We start from the raw sequence: 25520 nt of genomic DNA, 5'->3' as shown, positions 1-25520 counted from the left end.
TGCTGTCGGACATCCCTGGCTTTCCCTGGCATGTTGTTGCTGATGTTAACGCCCTCCTTGTCAGGTCATAAATAGCCAATCAACTCCCTTTGGCTTAACCTGGCTCCTCCCCCCCCGGCCCCACCCTCAGATCTGGTGTCTGGCGAACGAGACGCGTTTCCACGTGAACAAGACTGTGGATGCTGCCATCCGCTCAGTAGTGCTGGGGGGGCTGCAGCCAGGGGTGCAGTATCGCGTGGAAGTGGCTGCTACCACCAGCGCCGGCGTGGGGGTGCGGAGTGAACCGCGACCAGTCCTCATAGGTGAGGGGAGGCAGGGTGGGTGGTTGGGTTAGGTGGCGTGAGAGGTGAGTTTGCTAGTGTTTGTCCATTTAGTATCTCGGTGGTTCATCATGTCTGATCTATTGGTTGTTGGTCCAAGTCCTAGAATCAGCCTTCATTTAGTATCCTCAAAAATATAAACCACCAATCTACTCTGTGAGCTAAAGTCCAAAAAGGATGCGACATATTTTCATGATTGCTAATTACAATTTTTTATACATTTGATTTATTTAATAGATGCTTTTATCCATTTTAGAAAATTCCAAGGTCAGTCCCTGGAGCAACTGGGGGGTACAGGCCTTGCTGTAGGGCCCAAAGGTGACATCACTCAGTTGACTCTAGGATTTGAACCAACGACCACAGACACACAGTCTTAGAGCCACAGACTGCCCCCAATTAATTAGTAATTAAATTGTTGTAATTAAATTTATATTTACACAGCAATTATTAACTCTGATTTGTTTATTTAAAAACCGTAATAAGGTCATAATGAGTTAATGGCTGGACTAATTACAGGACTGAAAATGAAGTCCACAGTTGTGGAAGGAGAGGGCGAGGGGTCTGGGCCCCGGGCTCCTAATGTAATCCCCACAAAAGAGACGTGTTAGATGCTACAGGAGTGGAGGCTTAACACGGAGATCAGGGGTTCTGTTCCCCGACGGGCCGCTGCAGTAATTTCGCAGTGCGCTGTGAGCGTGTAGAGTCAGGGGTCCCTCTGCACCTTTCGAGCTGATGGTCACTGGGACCCGTCTGCTCCCTGTCCATTGCGAGCGGGAGAAGCTGACGCTGTTTATTTGCGTGTGAGACATGATAATTTAGGGCACGGTGCTGTGCTCACAGCTGCGCTGTTGCGTCGCTTCTCTCGTTCTGCAGCTGGATGTCTGGCCAGTTGCTTGTTTTTCTTTCACACTTTTTGTCGGTGTGCAGCAGTGTGTCAAGCATCCCTGAGCACAGATGTATTACAGTATTACATGAAACACACCAATTGTTTTATTAATAGAATTGAAATCGAAACTGACCAATGAGTGAGGTTCCTGATTAGACCAGATTGGTCACTGAGGTATTTGATTATACCTCTTTGGAGAATCCATTCCCACACTCACAATGATATATACTGCACCCCCCCCCCTCCGCCAGGTAAAGACTCCAAAGAGGTGGTGCCTGGTGGGGAGGAGAAGAGCAGCCTCTCGGACGTGGTAAAGCAGCCAGCCTTCATCGCTGGCATTGGGGGCGCCTGCTGGATTGTGCTCATGGGCTTCAGCACCTGGCTTTATTGGAGGAGGAAGAAGAGGAAGGGCCTGAGTAACTATGCAGGTGAGCTGGACCAAACCCGAACATACTGGAACGGATGGGTGTGGGACAGGACCCAAACAAACCAAAACACACGGATGTGGGACAGGACCCAAACAAACTGAAACTTACAGGTGTCGGACTAGACACAAACAAACCGGAACACAGGGCTGTGGGCCTGGACACAAACAAAATGAAACATACAGTTTATGAAACATATGGGAACATACCAAAGCACATGGTACTGGGACTGGACCCAAACACATCAAGCCACATGATTGTGGGACAGGATGCAAACACACCGAAACACATGGATGTGGGAAAGGACCCAAACAAACTGAAACACATCAGGGCGGGACAGGATCCAAGTAAACCGAGATGCACAGGTGTGGGTCAGAACCCAAATGATCTCTGATACAAAATGCAAATGCAGGCCATCCCTGTCTGTGTGCTGTGTGCTGGACTCTGTGCCTGGCTTAATGTGCTCCGACACGAAGACGCACAGGTGCTCGGGTGAAAGGTGTTACATTCGCTTCGATAGGCTCTTTAGCCTAATATGCCCAACAGTGCATTGATTCTGAACTGGAGCAGACCTGACTCCCACCCCCAAATCAGGACAAATTGCAATCTTGTGTTTGAGTTAGGAAATGCAATTCTGTACCCATTACTCAGGAGCCGGGGGTCCTATTGTTCGGACATGACTGGCTAATTTATTCTTAGCCTATAAGGGGAGATGTTTGGCAGTCTCCTGAGGGGTAATGATTCGCCATAGTGACGGAACCTCATAGCCGTATGGTGGTTTGCATTACAATCACCATGCTCTCGACGGGGGATGACGAGGATACAATTATTTATTCATATCGTTGAAACTGTTTCTATATTTAGGGTTTTTTTTTTGTTGTCTAGGTATCGGGGGCCGTCTTATAGGGGGGGGGGTCTGTTTGTTGGGCTTTCACCCCATGTGTGTCTGTGGCTGGCTTTCCAACCATGGGGCTGTGTGCATGTATTACAGTGCTAATGTATCATGGACTTAATCATTTAGAGCCCATATGCCATGGAACGCACATCGGATGTGACAGGACACAGCACAGACTTAAACCATCAGAGGTCTACATGTGGCAGGACACAGCACAGACTTAAACCATCAGATGTCTACATGTGGCAGGACACAGCACAGACTTAAACCATCAGAGGTCTACATGTGGCAGGACACAGCACAGACTTAAACCATCAGAGGTCTACATGTGGCAGGACACAGCACAGACTTAAACCATCAGAGGTCTACATGTGGCAGGACACAGCACAGACTTAAACCATCAGAGGTCTACATGTGGCAGGACACAGCACAGACTTAAACCATCAGAGGTCTACATGTGGCAGGACACAGCACAGACTTAAACCATCAGAGGTCTACATGTGGCAGGACACAGCACAGACTTAAACCATCAGAGGTCTACATGTGGCAGGACACAGCACAGACTTAAACCATCAGAGGTCTACATGTGGCAGGACACAGCACAGACTTAAACCATCAGAGGTCTACATGTGGCAGGACACAGCACAGACTTAAACCATCAGAGGTCTACATGTGGCAGGACACAGCACAGACTTAAACCATCAGAGGTCTACATGTGGCAGGACACAGCACAGACTTAAACCATCAGAGGTCTACATGTGGCAGGACACAGCACAGACTTAAACCATCAGAGGTCTACATGTGGCAGGACACAGCACAGACTTAAACCTTCAGAGGTCTACATGTGGCAGGACACAGCACAGACTTAAACCTTCAGAGGTCTACATGTGGTAGGACACAGCACAGACTTAAACCTTCAGAGGTATATACTGTATGTGGTAGGACTCATCTCAGACTGAGACTGTCTTATGTTTCATTTTTGGACTCAGGTTGCTTCAGCTCTTGGGTCTTTGGTCCACCTAGATGCTGAAAATAAGAGGGTTATGCTCTACCTCTGTGTATGTTTGAAGGAAGATTTCTCAGTGTCATTTGACTTCATTCTACCATAAACAGACATGGCGGTTTCTGAATGGTTTCTTCACCCATTCCAGTGTGATATTGTCTGCATCCATGTTTCCTTGTTGTCTGTTTTCGTTGCCATTCAGTGTATCTGCACACCCCTTTGAGCTTCGGGGTGACCGCTTTCTTCAGGCTCTGTCCCATGATATGGACAGGGTTTCTGGAGAGGCCCCTCCCACTGTAAACCATGCCCCACCTCCAGCTTGCACAGGTTCCGAAGTGAAAAGGCTGATCACTGCAGGCTTGTAACATTCAATCTCTCTGTCTTCTTGTTTTGCAGTTCAGTCCTTCACCTTCACCCGTGCAGGTACTGCTCATCTGTCCCTGTCCTAACCATAGATATAGATCTACTAGACTGGCCAGAAGAATTTCATAAACCTATCTTATCCAAAAAGATATGGGACGTTCTGAAATAAAAACCACCTCAGTTGTTGCGTACTCTTCTCAGGTTCACGGAAGCTTTCTAACACATGGCCATTTGGCTCTACAGCCATTTTATATTGCGTTTTTATAAGTAGCCTCATTCTAGTAGATGTATTTCTATGGCCATAGCATTCTTTGAGACCTGTGAATTAGACCCACAGGGTGTTGTGATCCAGCTGATGAATGTCTCTGGTTCTCCTCCTTGAATGGAATTGCAGCTGCCTTGCTTATTATACAGAAATGCAGAAAAAAAGCTTTATGGTATTTTTAAATGTGCTGATTAGATCTGGAACAAAAAAAGATGTCCTTCTGTGGAAGGAAAAACAAACATTGTCGTAGTTGAATTTCACAATGTCATTGAGCAAACATTCAGCTTAAGCCAACAAATTCAAATGGCTTAATCAATGACTTGAGGTTATGTGAGCCAGTTTTCGATGAGTCAGTATATGAAGATACATGGATGTTCTCTGGGGCTTTGGAAGAAAGCCGAGTCTGACCTTTCTGGGTGCGGCCCGGCCTGCGGCCTGCAGGTCTCCTTATTGAAGGGGGCTGCTCCCTGTTAAAGGCGTTGCATGTTTGTCTGATGGAACTCTCTCGTCAGAGTAGGTTGTTCACTGGTGATGTCCAGTCATTTCAAGTCGTATTTGAAAAGATCTTGGACAGGATAATCGGAGGTTTGATCTCTGGTCTGGTCCTAAGCTGTAGCGTCACCCTTGACTTTGACAGCAGTTATATGGTTTGTCAAATATCTGCGTGCATTACTGTTGATGTCGTCTTGCCAACGAGCTCTCTCACGCTCCACAGTTATGTCACCTGGAAGCACACTCATGATGCTTGGCTCTGCTTTTTAGTTGCTTATAACATCTGGCTGGATATTTCACTAAAGCAACCCATAATTAACTAACCTCACCCCTGCAGGGTTGTGAATCACCAGCATTTCCTTAATCACCTTACTAATTCTTCCCTCAACTTCAGTCTTTGTCTTTTGATTGGCCATTTATGGTCACCTGACCTCCTGTGTGATGTTATGGTCCATGTGGTCATGGAACATACATCATGGACAGAATTAAGAACAAAAAAAAAGCATTTGTTCCTCCATGGCTCTGACCACCGTCTGCTTTCTTTCAGTTTCTCCTTGGCCTGTCTCTCCTCTCACCTGTAGCTTTTATCTCTTGTCACTCTCAGCACATAAGGGGGCGTAAGGAAGGTATTCCCCTCCAGGAATGTTCACTGGCTTCTTTTTAATCTTCACCCGCGATGTACACCTGGCAGATTCCTCACAGTTTTCCCACCATCACCGCCTTCTCCTTGCCTTGCACACTGGTTTGTGGGGTGACCTCCAAAACTGCTGCCAGAACATCGGTTACCGCCGATGTGGCCTGCATTATCTGTGACATCACCTCAGCAGTCACCGTTGCCCCTGGCGATCCTCCTGACAGGTCTGATAGACGCTCACGCTGTCAGTCTCATCACACGTTACAAAATAAACCTATTTTGCCGCCCTGGTCATTTGGAGACAGTTTGCCAGCTGAGAGATGTCTCTTACTGGGAATGTGGGCATCTAGCGGGAATGGTTATGGAGGTCACCTGGTTAGCCTGAGGACCACAGGTGCTGGGCTGACACGTGTCCTGTCTCTCCGCAGTGACATTCCAGCGAGGGGAGAGAGGCCTGATGGGTGGCGGAAGGTAAGAACACCTCTGCTGGGATTTCTCAGTAGAGGTGGTAATCTCTGCTGTACAGGGGACGCCTCACTTTGCCTCGTTCTAACTCAACAGTGATGCAACCGTGCCCAAGGCAGCGTGGGTGAGGCGGGGGGCTTACAAGGCTAAAGCCCTCAATGCTTTTAGAGAAGCCCCTTCACAATTGCCATCCCTGTCATATGATTTATAGGCTAAGTCTTGGATTTTGTCTGACCTGAACCACCCCTGTGAGGCAGTATACCGTCATCGCAAACAGAGGAAGGCAGAGAGGCAGATTACTACTAGAACTGTGTGCGTGTGTGTGTGCGTGTGTGTGTGCGTGTGTGTGCACGCATGTGTCTGTGTGTGTGTGTGCACGTGTGTGTGTGCGTGTGTGTGTAGGCGTTTGTGTGTCTCTGTGTGCGCACGTGTGTGTGTGTGTATGTGCACGCGTGTGTGTGTGTGCGTGTGTGTGAGTGTGTGTGCCCATGCACTGTGAGCGTGTGTGTGAGTGTGTGTGCCCATGCACTGTGAGCGTGTGTGTGAGTGTGTGTGCCCATGCACTGTGAGCGTGTGTGTGAGTGTGTGTGCCCATGCACTGTGTGTGCCTATGCACTGTGAGCGTGTGTGTGAGCGTGTGTGCCCATGCACTGTGAGCGTGTGTGTGAGCGTGTGTGCCCATGCACTGTGAGCGTGTGTGTGAGTGTGTGTGCCCATGCACTGTGAGCGTGTGTGTGAGCGTGTGTGCCCATGCACTGTGTGTGCCCATGCACTGTGAGCGTGTGTAAGTGTGTGTGCCCATGCACTGTGTGTGCCCATGCACTGTGAGCGTGTGTGTGAGTGTGTGTGCCCATGCACTGTGTGTGCCCATGCACTGTGAGCGTGTGTGTGAGTGTGTGTGCCCATGCACTGTGTGTGCCTATGCACTGTGAGCGTGTGTGTGTGTGCGTGTGTGTGAGTGTGTGTGCCCATGCACTGTGAGCGTGTGTGTGAGTGTGTGTGCCCATGCACTGTGAGCGTGTGTGTGAGTGTGTGTGCCCATGCACTGTGAGCGTGTGTGTGAGTGTGTGTGCCCATGCACTGTGTGTGCCTATGCACTGTGAGCGTGTGTGTGAGCGTGTGTGCCCATGCACTGTGAGCGTGTGTGTGAGCGTGTGTGCCCATGCACTGTGAGCGTGTGTGTGAGTGTGTGTGCCCATGCACTGTGAGCGTGTGTGTGAGCGTGTGTGCCCATGCACTGTGTGTGCCCATGCACTGTGAGCGTGTGTGAGTGTGTGTGCCCATGCACTGTGTGTGCCCATGCACTGTGAGCGTGTGTGTGAGTGTGTGTGCCCATGCACTGTGTGTGCCCATGCACTGTGAGCGTGTGTGTGAGTGTGTGTGCCCATGCACTGTGTGTGCCTATGCACTGTGAGCGTGTGTGTGAGTGTGTGTGCCCATGCACTGTGAGCGTGTGTGTGAGTGTGTGTGCCCATGCACTGTGAGCGTGTGTGTGAGTGTGTGTGCCCATGCACTGTGTGCCTATGCACTGTGAGCGTGTGTGTGAGTGTGTGTGCCCATGCACTGTGAGCGTGTGTGTGAGCGTGTGTGCCCATGCACTGTGAGCGTGTGTGTGAGCGTGTGTGCCCATGCACTGTGTGTGCCCATGCACTGTGAGCGTGTGTGTGAGTGTGTGTGCCCATGCACTGTGAGCGTGTGTGTGAGCGTGTGTGCCCATGCACTGTGAGCGTGTGTGTGAGTGTGTGTGCCCATGCACTGTGAGCGTGTGTGTGAGTGTGTGTGCCCATGCACTGTGTGTGCCCATGCACTGTGAGCGTGTGTGTGAGTGTGTGTGCCCATGCACTGTGTGTGCCTATGCACTGTGAGCGTGTGTGTGAGTGTGTGTGCCCATGCACTGTGAGCGTGTGTGTGAGCGTGTGTGCCCATGCACTGTGAGCGTGTGTGTGAGTGTGTGTGCCCATGCACTGTGAGCGTGTGTGTGAGTGTGTGTGCCCATGCACTGTGTGTGCCCATGCACTGTGAGCGTGTGTGTGAGTGTGTGTGCCCATGCACTGTGTGTGCCTATGCACTGTGAGCGTGTGTGTGAGTGTGTGTGCCCATGCACTGTGAGCGTGTGTGTGAGTGTGTGTGCCCATGCACTGTGAGCGTGTGTGTGAGTGTGTGTGCCCATGCACTGTGTGCCTATGCACTGTGAGCGTGTGTGTGAGTGTGTGTGCCCATGCACTGTGAGCGTGTGTGTGAGTGTGTGTGCCCATGCACTGTGAGCGTGTGTGTGAGTGTGTGTGCCCATGCACTGTGAGCGTGTGTGTGAGTGTGTGTGCCCATGCACTGTGAGCGTGTGTGTGAGTGTGTGTGCCCATGCACTGTGTGTGCCCATGCACTGTGAGCGTGTGTGTGAGTGTGTGTGCCCATGCACTGTGAGCGTGTGTGCCATTTTCACTTCCTGTCTTCAGACATATATGCTTTATTAAACCGAAACGATCTGTGTTAAATTCAATTTTAACTAAACATGATAACTAATTTCAAAGATGGAGATACCCCAAGTAAATTTACTACCAGTATATTTATTGACTGAAATGCCATTGTGAACGGTCTGTAAGATAAAGTCATTTGACATGAAAGCTAACAGGTATAGGTGGGCAAACAGAATTATGGATGGTAACAGGCACATAGAAAAGTAATAAATACTAGCTAATTACGAACACATTTATCCTGGGCTCTAATGTGTATATCACAGGGGTTAGTGCCTGCACTCAGGATGCTAGTGCGTGAGCAGCTGATGCTAATTTATATCCCCAGCGTGCTCCACTCGTACGGAGACTCTCCCTCACTTGTTGATGCATTGATGGAGGAAGTCTCAGTTTCTCAGATAATTAACCACAGAGAGGCATGCTTTATACCCACCATTCATCCCCGGCTGTCGTTGCGGGGAGTCGCGACATGCCCCCCCCCACTGTGCGGTGATGTATGTGCCTGTCGCCAGCGGCGACCGTGGCTGGAAAGAGAGGAGGGCCAAGGTTGCATGGTAAGCTCACTGGTGCCCCCTACAGGTGGGCTCATATACCCTTTATTTATTCAGCATTTTTTTTGCACAAAGCTACGTACAATAGAGAAAGCAGATTCAGCCAGTCCCTGGAGAAGCTAGGGGTAAAGGTCCTTGCTCAAGGGTCCAGCAGTGATATCACTCTGCAGAATCCGGGATTTAAACCGTTGACCTTCCGATTATGGACACCCACTGAGCCCTATACCACCCACAAAGAGAGCTGCATGCATGTGTTTGACTGTCTGTATGTTCGCATGTTCAGCTATAAATGTATGCGTATATGAGACTGTCAGTGTGTTTGTGCCAAGGATGTTGATTTGGGTATGGATGTGTTTAGTGGGGTGGGGGGTTTGGGGATGACTTTGTCCCTGCCTATGTTACAACCAAACATACGCCCTTGGTTTGCGCCTCTTTGATATGTGTATATTTGAGGTTCTCTATGTGTGTTTGAGCCTCTATATGTTTGTGTGTCCATATACTTAGCTGTTTTATGAAAATAGCAATTTGTGCAGTATTTTTGCCAAACCACGTTGCTCACTCTATGGAATAGCCCAACAGTCTAGCAGCCATACCCTGCGATCGGAACGGCGCGGTGTGTGGGCGGCTGCCCCTGTCCATCCCCAAGCCACACCCAGACTGGGGCACTCGCTCACTGAACAGACGGCCTCCAGTCAGCAATAACGTCCGCTAATTTCAGAAAGCAAATTAATGTTCCTAATGTGTAGCATTTGGCGCGGGCTGTCTGCCCCCCCGAGGCCCAGTAAAAACCCCCCGTTTATTGACTCGATGGTGATAATCTTCACCCCCTCCCAACCACACAGGCATGCGGTCCACTGAATTATGGGTAGTGTAGCGATTTGTCACGGTGTGGGGGGGTGACACTTGAGTGTGGCGTTCGCGTGAGTGGCGTTTGCAAGCGGCCCCCGTGGCCTTGGGCTGGATTCTATGTCTGTTTTGCTCTCTGCGCTGCTTAAGTAAATGATTAAACGACTAAATATTGCCAGACTGTAAGTAAACGTGTGTCTCGCTCACCCCCCCCACTTCCCCCCGCCCCCCCCCGCAGCCGGCCTGGCCTGCTGAAAGCTGGCAGCCCTGCTTTTCCTTGGCTGGCGGACTCCTGGCCCACTTCCAGCCTGCCTGTGACCGGCGGTGCCGGGGGTCCCGGCGATTCTGGAAACTACGGCCGTGGGGGTAAGGGGGGGGGCGAGGATTCTCCGCCGTCCAATGGCATGGAGACACTGTGATTTTATATGTCTGTGTGACGCTCTGTGTGGGCGAGAGCCACTGTGTACAGATGCAAGATGCACAGAAACGTGACAACTGTACTAGCAACTGTTCGTCTCGCTCCACGCTGAGCTTCTGCCTCTCGTTCCTCCTCCTCCTCCTCCTCCTCCTCCTCCTCCTCCTGTCCACAGACCTTCTGCCTGTTGGCCAGGGTGAGAAGACGAGCACCATGCTGTCTGATGGCGCCATCTACAGCAGCATAGACTTCAGCAGCAAGCCGGCCTTCGGTAGCCAAGCCACACCCTACGCCACAGCACACATCCTGCAATCCAGCAGCTTCCACCAGCTGTCCGTGGAGGTGCCCGATCCTCGCTGGAAGGCCCCTCCTCTAGCCCGGCCGGACGCTTCCACTTTGGGCTATGCACTGGGCGATCCCCACTCCTGCAACAGCAGTACGTGTGTTTGGAGGGAAAGCACACACACACGTGCGCCGCGTTTGCATCTGTTGGCCGCATTCCTGCAGCTCTAACCGCATGCCGTGCATGAGCCCATGCTAGCTGCCCTGACACCGCTGTGATTTTTGCCCTCTGACCCCTCCCCCAGCACTCCTTTTCATTCCCGACAACCGATTGGCCGATGGATTGTCTAGTAGAATCCCTCACAACCAATCACAAGATTTCAGCAGCAGCAGCTCCCACAACAGCTCAGAGCGCACTCTCTCAGGTTGGTTGTCCGCATGTGTATTGGATGGGATCCTCGCCTATCATTCCACAGCACGCCACTAGGGGGCAGGACCACTTGACAGACTGAGTGCTGATTGGCCGACTCTCTGCAGTGTGCACGAATAAATGCTTCTTCCTCATTCCCTCTTGCTTTTTGACTTGCTCTGCTGGCTATTGGGTTGCCTTCAAACCGAGTGGCACTTTGAGACTCCGCCCTTCACATTTGCCCCCTAATTTTTTTTAGGTGGGAAGGGGGGGAAGAAGAAGAGGACCAAGGGTGGGAACAAGACCCCGAAGAGCAATGGGTCGTGCTGGGCTAACATTCCCCTGCCCCCGCCGCCCATGCAGCCTCTGCCCGGCACTGAGATGGAGCACTATGCCCAGGGGCCCGAGGGGCCAGGGTAAGCTGGGCTACACCACGACAGGCCGGCGCGCAAAACACACCCACCTACACACACTCGCCTGCCTGTACATCCATACACAGAAGGATGGGCATACATGGACACACACACACACACACACCAAAGCAGTGGTAAAGGAGGACAGACCCGCACAACATTATAGAATTACAATTGACTTAGCAGACACTTTTAGCCAAAGCAGTTGAGAAACGAGGGTCAGGCAGCCCCTGGAGCAGATGGAGGGTAATAGCCCCACACTCAGGATTTGAGCTGGTAACCTTCTGAACACAGACACATTGCTCTAACCCACTGAGCCACATACTGGCCTGACAGATACATACACATATATAAGCACTCATTCCTGTCAGGGTCTGACTGTCGTACACCCCCCCCCCCCCCAAAGATGAGTACTTTCATGGTTTTATTAATATACATTGGAGGGCCATATTTGTGTAAGGAACTCGTTTTGTTTAAGGAAGATGATGTCATATTCTGGAGCATGAATGTGCAACACCCTCCTCTTTCTCCCCCTAGGGGTCAGGGCAAAATACAGCATATGTCAAACCCACTTAAATTGGGGGGTTGTTAGATGGCCATCCCACAATTTTCTCCGGAAGTTGACATTTTTGGCTGGAGTGTTTGAGATGTACCTCACCGAAAAAGCAGTTTCTAACCCAGGATCTATTTTATCATGTGACCGCAGAATGTAGGGGGCGATGGTGAGCAGCCTGTATTATTAGACCAACTTCTTCGGCGCCTCTCCCACCAGGTACACGGGTGACAGCCTGCACCGGCCCCTTCCTCAGCAGGCGTACCTGCACCAGGGACCGGAAGATGAGCTGGAGGAGGAGCGAGTCCCGACCCCGCCCATCAGGGGCGTGGCCTCCTCCCCGGCGCCAGTGACGCTGAGTCCCTCCACCAGTGAAGAAATGCACTCAGCGCTGCAGGCACACTTGGACGAGCTGACACGCGCCTACCAGTTGGACGTGGCCCGGCATGCATGGTGAGGAAGGAGTGAGGGAGAGGTGTGGCCTAAGTCATAGACATGCATAGCATATAGCATCATACCTAAAGTCCGTTTCCAGGAAGATATGGTATTATTATATTCCCCGGACAGGGAATGCATATGGTTTAGGGACTGGTTCACTGCAGCCATCAACATATTCTTGTTAGCATGATAACTCAAAAAGTCTTTGATGGGTCATTTTTCAAACTATGCAGACACATTGTATGAGTGAAGATCTGAAAATTATCAGATATTGAGACAGATTACACCAAAATTGATACAGCACCATTTCATGATATCAAACAAAAGGTCAGCCTCAACCTCTTATACTATTAACATGATAACTCAAAAAGTATTTGATGGATCTTTTTAAATGAAGATTTATACCTGGTTTATTTTGAGAAAAATTGCAGTAAAATTGAAGAAACACCACTTAGTGGTAGAGTGTGTAGGTGGGCTGGAGATTGTAGAGGCTGGGGGACGTGGGAGGAGCACGGATTAGATGGGGAGGGGTAATGGGGCTGTCTGTGGAATACATTGTTATGATTTTGACAGGATCTAGTTGCCTTTTTTCTATCCTTGGTGCACAATGCCAAAGAAGAAAAGGTGGTCACTGCTCATATGACCATGACAACAATTCCGTCAGTTTTGTTTGAAGCATGTGGCCACCTTTGCAAGTGCTTATTTGAGTTCATGTTCAAGGTACTGTAAAGCAGGTTGCAATGTGGGTCCCACAGACCTACTAGTAGTTGTGTATAGCTGGCAACTTTCGCAGAATGCAGGCTGCCACTCGGCATCCTCTGTGAAGTCGTTTTATGGATGCGTCCATGTCGTCTTCTATTTCCCACAGGCAGCTGCAGACCAGCCAAAACCCCCCCCACACTCCCGCTCCACCGGTCGGCTATGTATCCGGGGCCCTAGCTTCCGACCTGGAGAGCGACATCCTGGATGAGGACGAGGAGGATGAGGACGACGAAGAGGAGGAAGAGGAGGATGAGGCAGAGCGCAATGGCTATGAGCTGTCCAACCGACTCTGCGGCATTGAGCCTGGGCTCAGTGTGAACCACCTGGATGGCTCCTTCACAGGTGAGTCAGTCACAGGTGATCCTAAATACACCTGGATGGCTCCTTCACAGGTGAGTCAGTCACAGGTGATACTAAATACACCTGGATGGCTCCTTCACAGGTGAGTCAGTCACAGGTGATCCTAAATACACCTGGATGGCTCCTTCACAGGTGAGTCAGTCACAGGTGATCCTAAATACACCTGGATGGCTCCTTCACAGGTGAATCAGTTGTGGACAGACCTATATATACCTGGACAGTCCATCACATATAATTGTAAGCCTAATTCATTACAGATGTCCCACGGGTTACAATGGGGTTATGTTCCGATAAAATATCATGGCGAAAATGCATTTCAATACAGTACACCTAACCTAACAAACATCATAGCCTTGCTTAGCAAACTTTTAACATGCTTACAACACGTACATTAACTGGGCAAAATCATTAACACAAAGCCTATTTTATAGGTATTGAATATCTCATGTAATTTATTAAATAATGTACTGAAAGTGAAAAACAGAATGGAATTGGAATGCCCATTGTGAAGTTGAAATATCCTAACATGTACCATTGTAACCTGGGGAATGTTTGTATATACTTTGCTGCCCAGGCAGATCTAGCACTGCTCACCACCAGACTGCATGAGCTTTGAATTTTTGCTTCACGTCCAAATGAACCAGTCATTTTAAATCCAGCAGTCACTTAAACTACATATGACTTGTTCTGCTTGTGGAAAATTCACATTATTGGGCTTCGGTTGTTTTTCTGCAACTGTGTCTCACCATGAAGCCAATGTGCCCAAACCTAACATGCTATTGCATTTTCTCCCATTCCGCTAGCATGTCAAATGTGGCTGGTTTATAATAAGTACTGTCAGAAAGAGATGGAACAGAGCATGAATTTTGAGAAGGCAAAGCAGTCAAAGGCTGAGAGGGTGAGGGAGTGAGGGAGAGTGGGGGGAGGGAGAGAGAAGGAGAGGCAGGGAAAGCCAGGGAGGGAGAGGGGTGAGGAATGGGAGGGAGGGAGAGAGGAAGGGAGAGGGAGAGAGAAGGAGAGTCATGGAAAGTGAGAGAGAGAGAGAGAGAGAGGTAAGGAATGGGAGGGAGAGAGAAGGAGAGGGGCAGCAAAGGATAGCAAGAGGGACACAGAGGGAAATGCAGTGAAGGAGGGAAAGGGAGGGAAGGAAAAGTAGGCAGAGGAATACTGGAAGGAAGAGAGGGAGGGAATGGGAGAGAGAGAGGAAAAGGGAGAGAGAAGCAAAGGCAGGAAACGAGGAGTGGAGAGAGATAGGAGAAGATAGTAAGAGAATCAAGAAAGGAGAGAGAGAGGGAGGGAGAGAGCCTGGGATAGGGAGCAGAAGAAGGGAAAGATGGCAAGTGAAATACGGGGAGGAAGAGAGGGAGGGAAAGAGGGAAACAGAGCGAGGGAATCAGAGGGAGGGAGAGAGCCATCGTTTCACAGATTCCTGAATGGTCTTTTTGACTGACTTCTGTGTGCCGATACGCTCTTTGTTGGCACAGATCATGCAGATGGTCTGCTGGAGCGCAGTGCCTGAGCACATCACACCTGCGTGAAGAGAAACTCACTGAGTGTGTTCCGCCATTCTGTGTGCCAGACACGCTGCTCTGGACCCCGGCATTGTGTTTGCATGTCTGTGTACAAGTCTTACACAGAGCAGGTGGTAGATTCAGCTAATCCGCTAAATGTAAATGAATGCTGCTGCTGCCGCTGTTATTGTTGTTTTTCCAAAGATGGCCGCTTTCCTGATTAGATTTACATATTAATTAGTTTTGCCGAAGTGCTAATTGTTAGCTTGTTTATACTGATGTTATGAGGGCACCCTTTCTTATCGCTCCCCCCCCACAGGGAAAGGTTTCGCACATCACCCACAACCAGGCAGTCCCCCCCTCGTAGATGGCACTATGATGGGATCCCGCAGTCTTGGCCACCAGAGGGAGCCACAGTATGCCCTGAAAAACAGAGCTGGGCGGCCGGAGTATTGTGGAACGGAACCACACCGACGGGACATGGGTGCAGGCGGTAAGGGCTTCAGGGCAGGTTCTCTGATTGGCTGGTCTGGGTCACATACCAAAGGTATCTGTAGGTCCATTGATGGTTCCTCACTGCCTGTGTCACCTAACATGGTGGAGAATATTTCAATTCAATTGAGTTTATTTTTATATAGCGCCTTTCACAGCAGAGTCACCCCAAGGCACTAGACAAGAGTGTGTGAAAAACCATTGTTATATTATTTATACAAAACGGTGCCTGAAACATGGATAAAAGGAAGAAGGAAAGAAAGCGATATGGACGAGAATATGGGAGAGGAACCAAAAACTCCAAAGAAGGGAGAAACAAAACCTTTGGGGGCCCATGGTCAACTGGCTGCCCCCCCCCCAGCGTGCTAACATCATAGTGTGCACAGTGAGCACAGAACCTGCTTTAATAACAGCCAGGTGTGAGCTGTGGTCTCAGTCAGAGTCTGTCACTAAGCCAGGTCTCCAGGCAGGTCTGTGTGACTCAGCAGATCGTTGGCCACACCCATGACATCACAGCTCATTGGCCGCAATTTTAACCCAATCACACCGCTAAGCTGCACCCCCTTCAGAAACAACCACAGTGACTTCATCCCATTGCCTGTCAGTCTACTCCCTCCCCTCACCCTGTTTTACATACAACCACTCCTAATTCAGCAACCGAGATGCTTTCCAACGACCAGGACTATAAGGGAAATGGTCGCTAAGTAAAAATCACGGTAAAAAACCGTGAATGTGCTTGTGACTTTAAGTCATAAGTACTAAGTATCTTTCATTCTGCAGGACGTCGCTCTCCAGGTCGGAAGCTAGGGCACCGGATACATAGCCAACCGGTGGAGCGGGAGTGTGGAGGGGGGGTTTGGCTGGTCTGTAGCTGCCTATGGGACATAGAAGACGACATGGCTGCATCCATAAAATGGCTTCACATTTTAACAACATTTTGAACATTTTGCTTCAATAATCTCTCTCACTCCAGTGTGTGTTGTTGTCAGGCGTTTAAATTTATGGTTGTTAATGTGCATATCCGTCAGAAAATACATTTTTTATTACTGTCGTATTTACAGACGGTCAGTGTAGTTACTAATGGTTAAGTGGTCATATGTGTAAAGCTGACTTTAGTCCTCTATTTCGCAGATGAGAGTCTTCATCCATACTGCCCGCCTGGCTTCCTGGGTCCTGCCAGCTCTGTGAGCCGAGGAACCCGCCAACGCGCTGGCCCGGATGCCTTAGGGGCGGGCCTCCAGGGAGCCAATGAGGAGCTTCAGCACTTCCGGGATCTCTGTGAGTCAGCAGTTACTTTTTCAGTGCTTAGCTAACACCAGTTTCAGTATAACTGAAAGTTAGCCCACCCATCTGTGCCTCACTCCCTCCACTTGAAAGTGAGCTGCATTTCTTTTAGGGTCACTTGTGCTCCCACGTGTCGTCGGACTCATCACGAGTCCTGGGCGTTCAAGGCTGAAGCCCCAAATGAATCCAACTGAGCTCCACACCATTTGTTTAGCTCAGATTCTTTACTCTCAGTTTGAAAATTCCATACATCATGACAGTTCTAGTGCTGGGCTGCATTTCTCCTTATTGATACAGTCATCATAACTTCACAGAGAGAGGATTCAATATGTTGACCTTTGGGCAGGTTATGTCCACTGGCTACGCGTCTGATGTCTTAAGATCCTAGCAATGCCCCTGCACGTAGTGTAGCTTTCTATATTCAAATTAAATTCCTTAACCCTGAATGGAAAATGCTTTCTTTCATATGTCTGACCACTCCAAACGCATACTCTGTGTTGGATGCTTAATTTCGCTATCATTTATAGTACGTGTGTCCTGTGATGAACAGGCATCCCGTCCAAGGTGTCCTGTGCCTTGTGCTCTGTGCTGCATGGTCAACTTCCACACTCACCTACGTTTATAATCATTTATGTGGATTATAAATATGTGGCCCCAGCACAGAGCCCTGAGGAACACCGCCGCTTAATAAAGATACCCAGAGGTTATGCCCCTGAAAGCTCTTTTATTTGATATTCATTAATGCCTGCTTAATACAAGTACAGTATCCTGGATTCCTTTCTGGAGAACAACAAATGTATCTTGCTTTTTGACAGCTTCCCTTGTCGTCTGTCCTGCAGAGCGGCACCACGGCAATAACACCAACCAAATCGTCACTGCCAGGACTTCTCGTCGCGAGAGGGAACTCTGGCAATCAGCTTATTGATGGAACACTGACCGAAGACATAACGGAGGAAATGAAGGACAAGAACTGGGCAGCCCAGTACAGGGAGGTGTGTGGCAGCTGCACATGTCATGTAAAGACGCACGGACACACCACTCACAACATGAACTAAATGTTATTTTTCTGTCCTCCTTATGAGAACTCCTGGTCCTTTTGGGACAAGTCAATCTGTAAACGAGGGAAATCTGTAGACAAGGGAAAGGAAGAAGGGAAAAGATCTGCCATTGTCCCTTGAGGACAGAAGAGATTTTGTTTCTGTAAATATTTTTTAATTTGTTGTTGCATCGCTATGCAAGCAAGTCTCCCTTTTTTAACACGCGATTTTGTTTCTGAATGGTTATTTGTACTGTGTAACCTGTTGATGGGCCGTGGTGAAACACTCCTGTACTTTATGTTCCTGTTCTTAATTTAATTATGGAAAATTTATTATTATCATAATTATTATGAACAACACGATGGATCAATGTCGTTATTCTGCACGATCGTTTTTTGGTGATAAGCACAAACAGCCCACAGACACGAGGAAGCTGAGGGCCATTTGAGATGGAGCAGTAAGCCTGAGAGATGCATGCAGAGGACCTCCATGAGGTAAAGGATGGTGGCAGGAATGGACCTCCAGGGGGCAGAAGGAGGAGGTGCTGGTGACTCCCATCATCTGGAAGTGGGGAGAAACGCCCACAGTGATTGTTTTAGTTGTGGTGGGAGGGGTGATATTTTTTTCACAGCTGCTTATTTTACCCCTGAAAGAGAGACTTAATCTGTACTTAAACTAAATATGCTGGTGAACAGGGGTGATTCTGGGATTTTTTAAGGGGGGGGGCATAATTCATACAGTGGGGACAACCTTATCATTAGCCAATAACATGGTTTGAATTGATGAGTGACAGAGGAGGCTGCCTTCCGGGGGCCAATCAGCTTTCAGCTTGGGCCAAGTGGCACCGTCGCGTTACACACCCCTGTTGGTGAAGCGCTTTTCCGTGAGAGAACAGTGTGTGAGCATGGTGACCAAGGGACGATGCTTTGACTATTTTGTCATGTTCCGAGGAAGAAAAGGGGGCACACCGATGTAACCATGGCAATACATTTTAAAAAATGAAAACTCCAGGCTTGTTATCAGATAGTCAGGAATGAGTCATTGTTGTCCTGGTGATGGGAGGGTGGGGGGTGATGCTCAGGGGCTCCTCCTGCTGGTGGACCAGGGGACTGCCAGGTGCATCCAGGTGGAACTGGGCTTCTCCCGTTTATCAACCCCAGCCTGAACTTCATGGGTGTGTTTACACCACCTCACTGTAAGCTTGTACCTTTATATTTGTGTTTACCCCCCTCCCCTTACCCACTGCCTAACCCACCCCCCCATGCCATGTCCTGCCTCGGGAGATACAGGCAATTGCAGTATGAACATTTTTCAACCTACAATGCAAATAAACATATGTGTGAAACCCAACATGACCATCCGTCTCTGTGGCATGGCTTCGGATCGCGGACTCTGCCCTTCACGTTGAGTGGGGGCCACTCACAGCGCTCCCTCCTGAATGGTACCGGCCACAGCCCATGCTTCCTAATCCTGATTGGCCGTCCATGCGGTCCCTGTCACATCCCATCATCCGGACTGGAAATGATATTTGTGTTGCGTGCGCCCCTCTGTTAGCGGACGGATTCAACCGGAAAGATGGAGGCCATTAGTACTGCATCGTTTGTGTAACTCTAGCCATTTAAATGCGACGCATGAGTAGATGCAGGACACTTCAACCTCAAGGCAGGAGAGTGTTTGTTTTCTGGCTGATGCTTATTGCTAATTAGTCCTTGAGTGAATTTACAGCTCAGTTAAATGTAAATGCATTCAGCGTAGTCTACCATGTGGACCTAATACACACACACAGTCTTTATGGGAACTTTCCCGTCATTCCTATAGGCATAACCCTAATCCTAACCCTAACCCTACCCAGCCCTAATCTTAATCATAAGCAACCAAAAAAATAGAAGGCATTTTTAGTTTTTTGATTGCATTCATAGATCTTTGTGGAGACCTGAGAAATGGTCCCCACAACGTCAAAATAGCAGGTTTTTATCACATTATGGGGGAAATTTGCCCCCCACAATGTAATATAAACATAAACCACGCACACGCACATCTAATTACCTGGCAGATAGCTTTTCCTAGACTTGTTTGCAACGCTCACAATATGTACTTATAATCCTTCAAGCTGATATCCAGAAAACTGAAACCATAACTACAGTCTCTCCCTGCAGTGCGAATATTCAGCCCTGGACTGAACCATCGCATCCCCATGGCTCATTTGCGGCAAAGCAGGCAGCCAGCAGTATTATTATCTGCAAGAAAAATTTATATTGGGTTATAATATTGTGCAATTTGAGAAAAGTATCAAGTCTGAGCCGGATAGTTCCCCCGGAATACAACGATCAGCTGAGCTAATGTGTAATATTATCTATGGATGACATCGCCCTCCCCTTTAATTAATTAAAGGGGAGGGGCTAATTAATTGGGGAGGATTTTTCTGAGTTGAATAATGTGCTGATAATGGTTTTTAAAGGGACTCTCTCCTGTGTCCACAGCCTGAAGGCTCAGTCCATCTTCATCACCTCCTAATCACTCTGCCCTTGCCCAGCGCGACCTCGTTAATGAGGAACCGCCCTGAGAAACAAGGCGTGGCCCGTCTGAATTAATTACCCCATTAATTGGATGTGCCGTATGTGTGCCTGATAGGGGTTTGGACATGGGCCTTCCAGCTGCTGTGACATTAACCTTTTGGACTGAGGTACTTAGTGAAAAAGCAGAACGTGAGGCTGGGAGCTGAGATTCCTGCTTGGCTTTTCACGGCAACGGTGCGTTTCTTTGATGTGCCATGACATCACAGCAGCCAATGGGGAATTAGACGCACGCTTAAACGCCTGTCATTTTCTTATCCGTAGCTTCTGATTAGGCTGCGCCTACCCAGTAATTGCCATCGAATCGGAAACCCGAGCCTGTGATTGACAGCTTTTCAGCCAGGCCCTTGACTGTGGTGGATTCCTTTGGTGAAAAGCCCAGCTGTCTGTCAAGGACTCTTTTTGTGTCCATTTGGCTAAATAAATAAATAAATAGATAAACGAGGCGGAAACTTCAAGTGTGAAAGATCAGACGGGGAAAAAAGACCCAAGCAGATGGGAAAAACCACACACTGTGCTGACACTCGCATGGGGGTCTGCGGGGACCCCGCCCAGATACACATGCATCTAACTGTCGGTCTCGTGCCGTTTTTGTCTTGCATGCTAGCATAGCTATTAGACTCTGCCTGCATCCTGAGGAAAATTAGCAGCCCCCCACACTTACCACCAAGAGCAGGGTGTGGAAATCCTTCCAGATAACCCGTATCCAGCTGCAGCTTTAGTTAGTATCACAGTGGAGCTTAATTACTGTTATTTAAAAGAGTAGGCAATGCTCAAATGAATCTGGGAGTCACAATGAGCTCCTCTGATGGTTTAGCGGATGCAAAAAACTGACATAAGTTCCCTGCACACCTCAGGACCAACACAGAAACAAAGCATAAGTGGAAGACAATTGTTTTTTTTTGTTGTTTTTTTCTTTTGTACTTTTGTTCATGATAAATTGCTTCCCTGGTTAAGCATTTACATTCCTATGCATCGGTAAATGTAATTGCCGTTATGTTGTAGCTTCTCGTAAAGGTTCTTATACCAGTATTAACAAAAGGTTAATGATGGAACTTTGTTTGCTGGGAATCTTGGGAATCTGCCAAAGACTATGGGGCTGCACCCCCCCGGGACACACAGATGCAGTCAGAAAGCCTGCATGTGGCAGAGTGACGGCCATTGCTGGACGATGGCAAACAGGAGATAGCATAGAGACAGAAAGGGACGCGGCAGATGACGATTAGGGCTGATTTCTCCTTTTTTTCTCGTGCTTAATTGAGTCAGGCGACAGAGAGGCGCAACTAGCAGGCGGGCCTAATCCTCGGCCGCTCCGTTTAATCGCGCCAGAACGCAGTGGGAGTGAAGCGTGCTAGGAAATGTTTAATCTTCCCGAGCTGCCGTTTAATTGTGTGGGTTGTAGAGAAGGGGAATCGTAGGGGCGCCGGGGCTGGGGGGGGCGGGCGGTGGGTCGATGGTGGGGAGGGGGGAGCTATCTGGCAGCCATGTCCTATTATACCATGGCTTCAAAATGATTTTGGGGGGTGGGATAGTAATTAGAGGGGGAAACAGACAAACAGTCAGCATGATGAGGACATTGTCAAATTATTTCAGGTTATTACAAACCTTCAGGGATGCAATAAAAAATGGGGGTGGAGCCGGATCAGGAAGTAATGGGCTGCTGTGGCTCCCTAACTGGCCATCTTCATTATTGTAAGAGGACTTTCCTACTGTTTATCCCTCCAACGTCTTCTTCCCCTTAGTATTATTATTATTATTATATTTTATTCTGGGATTTATCTCAAGGTCAAGACAGTTATTATTATAATTATTGTTGTTGTTGTTATTATTATTATTATTGTGTCGATATTCTCTGTTGTGCATTTATCCAGAATGAAAGCTAATGACATTTTTGCCTATTTGTACAGTGCAGGGGTAGGACACCCTGATCCCGGAGTGTCGGTGTCCAGCAGGTTTTCTATCCTACCTGCTGACTTTCTATCTGCGGTTAATCAGAGACCAGGTAGGATGGAAAACCTGCAGGACGCCGGCACCCCTGGGTCAGGGCTGCCTACCCCTGGATGTTCTGCTGTGGAGACAGTAACTTATTCAGCTGCACACACTCAGCCATTACGCCACCTGCTAGCGATCAGCGAACGGCTGCTCTTCTGCTTGAAAAGGCAGCCAGTCCAAAGCCGGATTTTGCTGGAAGGTATGAAACTCAAGGAGCTTCCAGAAGACGACGCTGGGCAGCCCGACTGAGCCAGATGCCGATGGTTAAAATTAAAGTTTGTATAACCCCCCCGGTCCCATGTCGACAAGATAACAGCGAGGAGGATGGTTGTTTGGTAGTTCGTGCCTGTTTTTCATTTAATTTTGTATAAACAGAATGTCTGTATTCTGGAGCAGGAACCCAGTGACATTAACTCTGTCCTGCCAGCCTGCCTGCAGTCATACTGTGATAGAGAGACCAAGTAGAGTCACTGTGTCTCAGTCAGGCATCAGCATGATCACCAGCTTTACGGATTAGCCAGTACTAACCAGTCCACTTTTACTCCAAGTCTCCCGGGACTTGACCACACAGGTGCTGAGTAGGAAGGCAGGGTTTGGCCATGGCAGCTTCCAGGGCACGGACATCTGCGCGGCACAGCCGGCGGGCAGCGGGCGCGACAGCCGTATACCTTGGTGTGGTGCCGCTGCCGGCCGCACGCGCTCAAAGTCACAGCCAGTCAAAGTCAAACAGAGGCGCTCACACACAAGCCGCTTGCATGGTGTCTAATTTGCTGCCTAATGGCCTGACACCCCCGCAGATGTGCGTGGGTGGGGCTAACACTGAGCCCAGCTTTGATTGGGTGAGAGCGAGTGGGGCACCTGTGACGGGCAGCCACACGTTGCCCTGGCTACGCGGCGCTCCCGTATGGCGACTGGCGCCGTACCGTCGCTCCGGTAATTAACTCCGATGGGGTCAGTAGGAGGTTAATTAAGCAGCACATCTCCCAGAAGCCCTGGAGGGGGAGGCGTCAGAGCCCGCGTTGCTTTCCAGAACAGATTCGCTCTCGGCCCGCCGTCCGCTGTCTCACTGAACAGGTAGATAGCCAAGGAACGTACACAGGCGCCAAACGCCTGACCGGCTGTCAGTCACAGGAAGTGATGTCATGTGGAAACAGTAACTTATGTGCCAGTCAGTCGCTTGAGACTCCGTGACTGTCAGTCAGCACGGTACAACTCCTGGACACAACACGGGACTCAATGACGGGGACACAGGGACTAGGCTATGGCGGTATTTCAGGACATTTTAATAAATAATGTGGAAAAGAAATGACATGTTTTCAGAATCGGTTAATCTCAGAGTGTAAAAGGTTGGGCAAGTGGTAAACAGTCTGCCCTTCAGTCACGGTGAAAACCAAACAAATGAAGACATCAACTCAGGCTTCTCCTCTTGTGCCCAATTCTTCGGCGGAGATCAAAAACGGAAGAGGACCCCGCTAATATGACATCGGGGTGGCACAAGGACCAGGTGCGTGAGCGGACAACCGAGAGCTAAGCGATCTCCCGTCCTGCTGGGTGTCGTTGAAATTGCGCGCTGTATTCCCACAGGACGTTGGCAGTGATGTCACAGCGTAGGTCAGACGCTAATTACGGTCCTGAGTTCCTCTTCTTTTGTTGCCGTAGTTACCTGTGGGACTTGAGTGTGCTGAAGTTTCCATTCAGGTTTGGTAGATTAGTAGACAGTGTCAATGGGAACAGTAACGCCACAGCAATAGTTTCGGACCTCTTCAGAACCATCAGTGCTGCATGAATGCAGACCCACAGGATGGCAAGCTACTCTGGACAAGCCCTCGGAAAGTCCATCTCCAACAACGTACAAATCATTAATCACAAACAACAAGACTCTTGTCTTCGCTGCATTCCTCCAGTAAAAACCATGTCTAATAGATAAAATGCTTTCAAATAAATCTTAGTGATTGTGCTTTTACAACCAAAGACAAATAACGAACACCGATGACATTGACATTAAAAAACAGTGCATTCCAAAAAGAAAACAACAAAAAAACAAAAAAAAGCCTAAACATATTCTCTCCAACGGTTGCACTTTATGCGATAAAAACGAACAATTGAAAACGGGTTGAGAAAGACACCAATTATGAAAGAATGATTGTTTCAAACAACAATGCAGACGACACGCTGGAGCAGGTAATTAAATCCGACTGCTGGACCTGGCAGCCACACATCTGCTGGTGGCTGATGATGCTCCAGGAACATCCCGCTCAGAAGTGCATTGTGGGGGAAACTGTGATATCCCCACACCGCGAGGAAGAAGGAAGTGCTGGTGGGGGAGGGGGGTTCAAAGCACCGTTCAGAATAGAAAACTGAAAAAGAGGACTTAAAAATGAGAAGCGGATTATTCGTGTTGTAAAGGAACTTCTGCACAAGTCATTACGGGAATGTAGAGGGCCAGCGTCTGCGATGGAATGATCTCAGCCATCGTGGGGGGGGCAAGGTACCCCCCCCCCCATTTAGTGTGGAAATCATCCTGCCCCATCTGCTCTTCAACTCTCCATTATCTGTGGACAAAATCAGCATGGGAAGCAAATTAAAAAACAGAAATATTTAATACAATTTTTGATAAGAGAAAGTATTTCAAAGGCTAATGTCTGTGACTCAGCGTACAGGACAAAGCCCACCTGTGAGTCCCCCTCCTGCTGCTGAAAGGCCCCCACGTGGGCAAGTCCCGGATCTGTGGGGTTCCTGCGCCCCCCTGCGGGCCCCTCGCCCCGGCGCCGGCTCCCGGAGCCACGTGATGACATGGAGCTGGAGGAGCTGGGCTCTCGCTCTCGGTCTCTCACCCCAGCCGCCGGCGGGAAGGAGGGCCTGCTATAGGGGGGGATGTCCTCCATGCCTGAGGCCGAGGGGGGAGCAGTTACACACGCGGTATGCTGTGCATAATGTATGTTACTCATTAGTGACTGGAAAACACAGATGCAGGTGTCATGAGAAGCACATGAGGGTGCAAGGGGTCCAATGGTCAAACAATCACGGCATCCTAGCCTGCCAGGCCACATTCTGCCATTTACACACTAAACTACTCCCGCACAAATCAAATATACCTCGAGCCCTCATGTCACAAGAAGAAGAACAGCAGGTGGCTACCTGGGTGTGGGCGTGGCTGACTGCTGGCCCCACCCTCCTGGCTGTTGGATCGACCCCCTCGTGAGCTCCCGTGTCTCTCCTGTACCTCCCCAGTCCTGTGGCCACCACCTGCAGTTGCTCTTTTGTCCCTGCTGTCTGTGCAGCCGGGCAACTGGGGTGGGCAGCTGGGGGAGCCTGAGAGGGCTGCTGCTGGTGAGGGGGCCACTGAGGAAGTATCTGTAGAAGGGGAATGATGTTAGAGGGTC

At 49.3% G+C, this 25520-nt stretch overlaps 2 protein-coding genes across 7 annotated transcripts in view; one reads left to right on the top strand and one right to left on the bottom strand.

Moving 5' to 3' along the window:
- LOC125727879 (roundabout homolog 2-like) overlaps nucleotides 1-17929 on the top strand; it is a 32010-nt gene extending 14081 nt beyond the window's left edge. For 2 of the 6 annotated variants that reach the window (XM_049004870.1, XM_049004869.1), the window contains exons 10-22: nucleotides 131-302; nucleotides 1458-1634; nucleotides 3926-3952; nucleotides 5712-5754; nucleotides 9855-9982; nucleotides 10207-10467; nucleotides 10619-10738; nucleotides 10982-11138; nucleotides 11908-12141; nucleotides 12995-13230; nucleotides 15079-15252; nucleotides 16383-16529; nucleotides 17351-17929. In XM_049004870.1, coding sequence (XP_048860827.1) covers nucleotides 131-302; nucleotides 1458-1634; nucleotides 3926-3952; nucleotides 5712-5754; nucleotides 9855-9982; nucleotides 10207-10467; nucleotides 10619-10738; nucleotides 10982-11138; nucleotides 11908-12141; nucleotides 12995-13230; nucleotides 15079-15252; nucleotides 16383-16529; nucleotides 17351-17460 — 1986 coding nt within the window. In that variant the 3' untranslated portion in view covers nucleotides 17461-17929. The remainder of the gene's footprint in view (nucleotides 1-130; nucleotides 303-1457; nucleotides 1635-3925; nucleotides 3953-5711; nucleotides 5755-9854; nucleotides 9983-10206; nucleotides 10468-10618; nucleotides 10739-10981; nucleotides 11139-11907; nucleotides 12142-12994; nucleotides 13231-15078; nucleotides 15253-16382; nucleotides 16530-17350) is intronic. The other 4 variants (XM_049004872.1, XM_049004871.1, XM_049004873.1 and 1 more) reach the window with 4 other exon arrangements.
- A 5269-nt stretch (nucleotides 17930-23198) lies between these two features.
- Nucleotides 23199-25520, bottom strand: part of LOC125727863 (roundabout homolog 1-like) — a 156260-nt gene continuing 153938 nt past the window's right edge. The window contains 3 exon segments of the mRNA XM_049004840.1: nucleotides 23199-24689; nucleotides 24810-25024; nucleotides 25276-25491. Coding sequence (XP_048860797.1) covers nucleotides 24675-24689; nucleotides 24810-25024; nucleotides 25276-25491 — 446 coding nt within the window. The 3' untranslated portion in view covers nucleotides 23199-24674.

The sequence above is a fragment of the Brienomyrus brachyistius genome, unplaced genomic scaffold, assembly GCF_023856365.1.
Source record: "Brienomyrus brachyistius isolate T26 unplaced genomic scaffold, BBRACH_0.4 scaffold123, whole genome shotgun sequence".
In the NCBI taxonomy this organism is placed as follows: Eukaryota; Metazoa; Chordata; class Actinopteri; order Osteoglossiformes; family Mormyridae; genus Brienomyrus; species Brienomyrus brachyistius.
The sequence above is the reverse complement of the archived record's forward strand: the minus strand, read 5'-3'. Positions and strand labels throughout refer to the sequence as shown.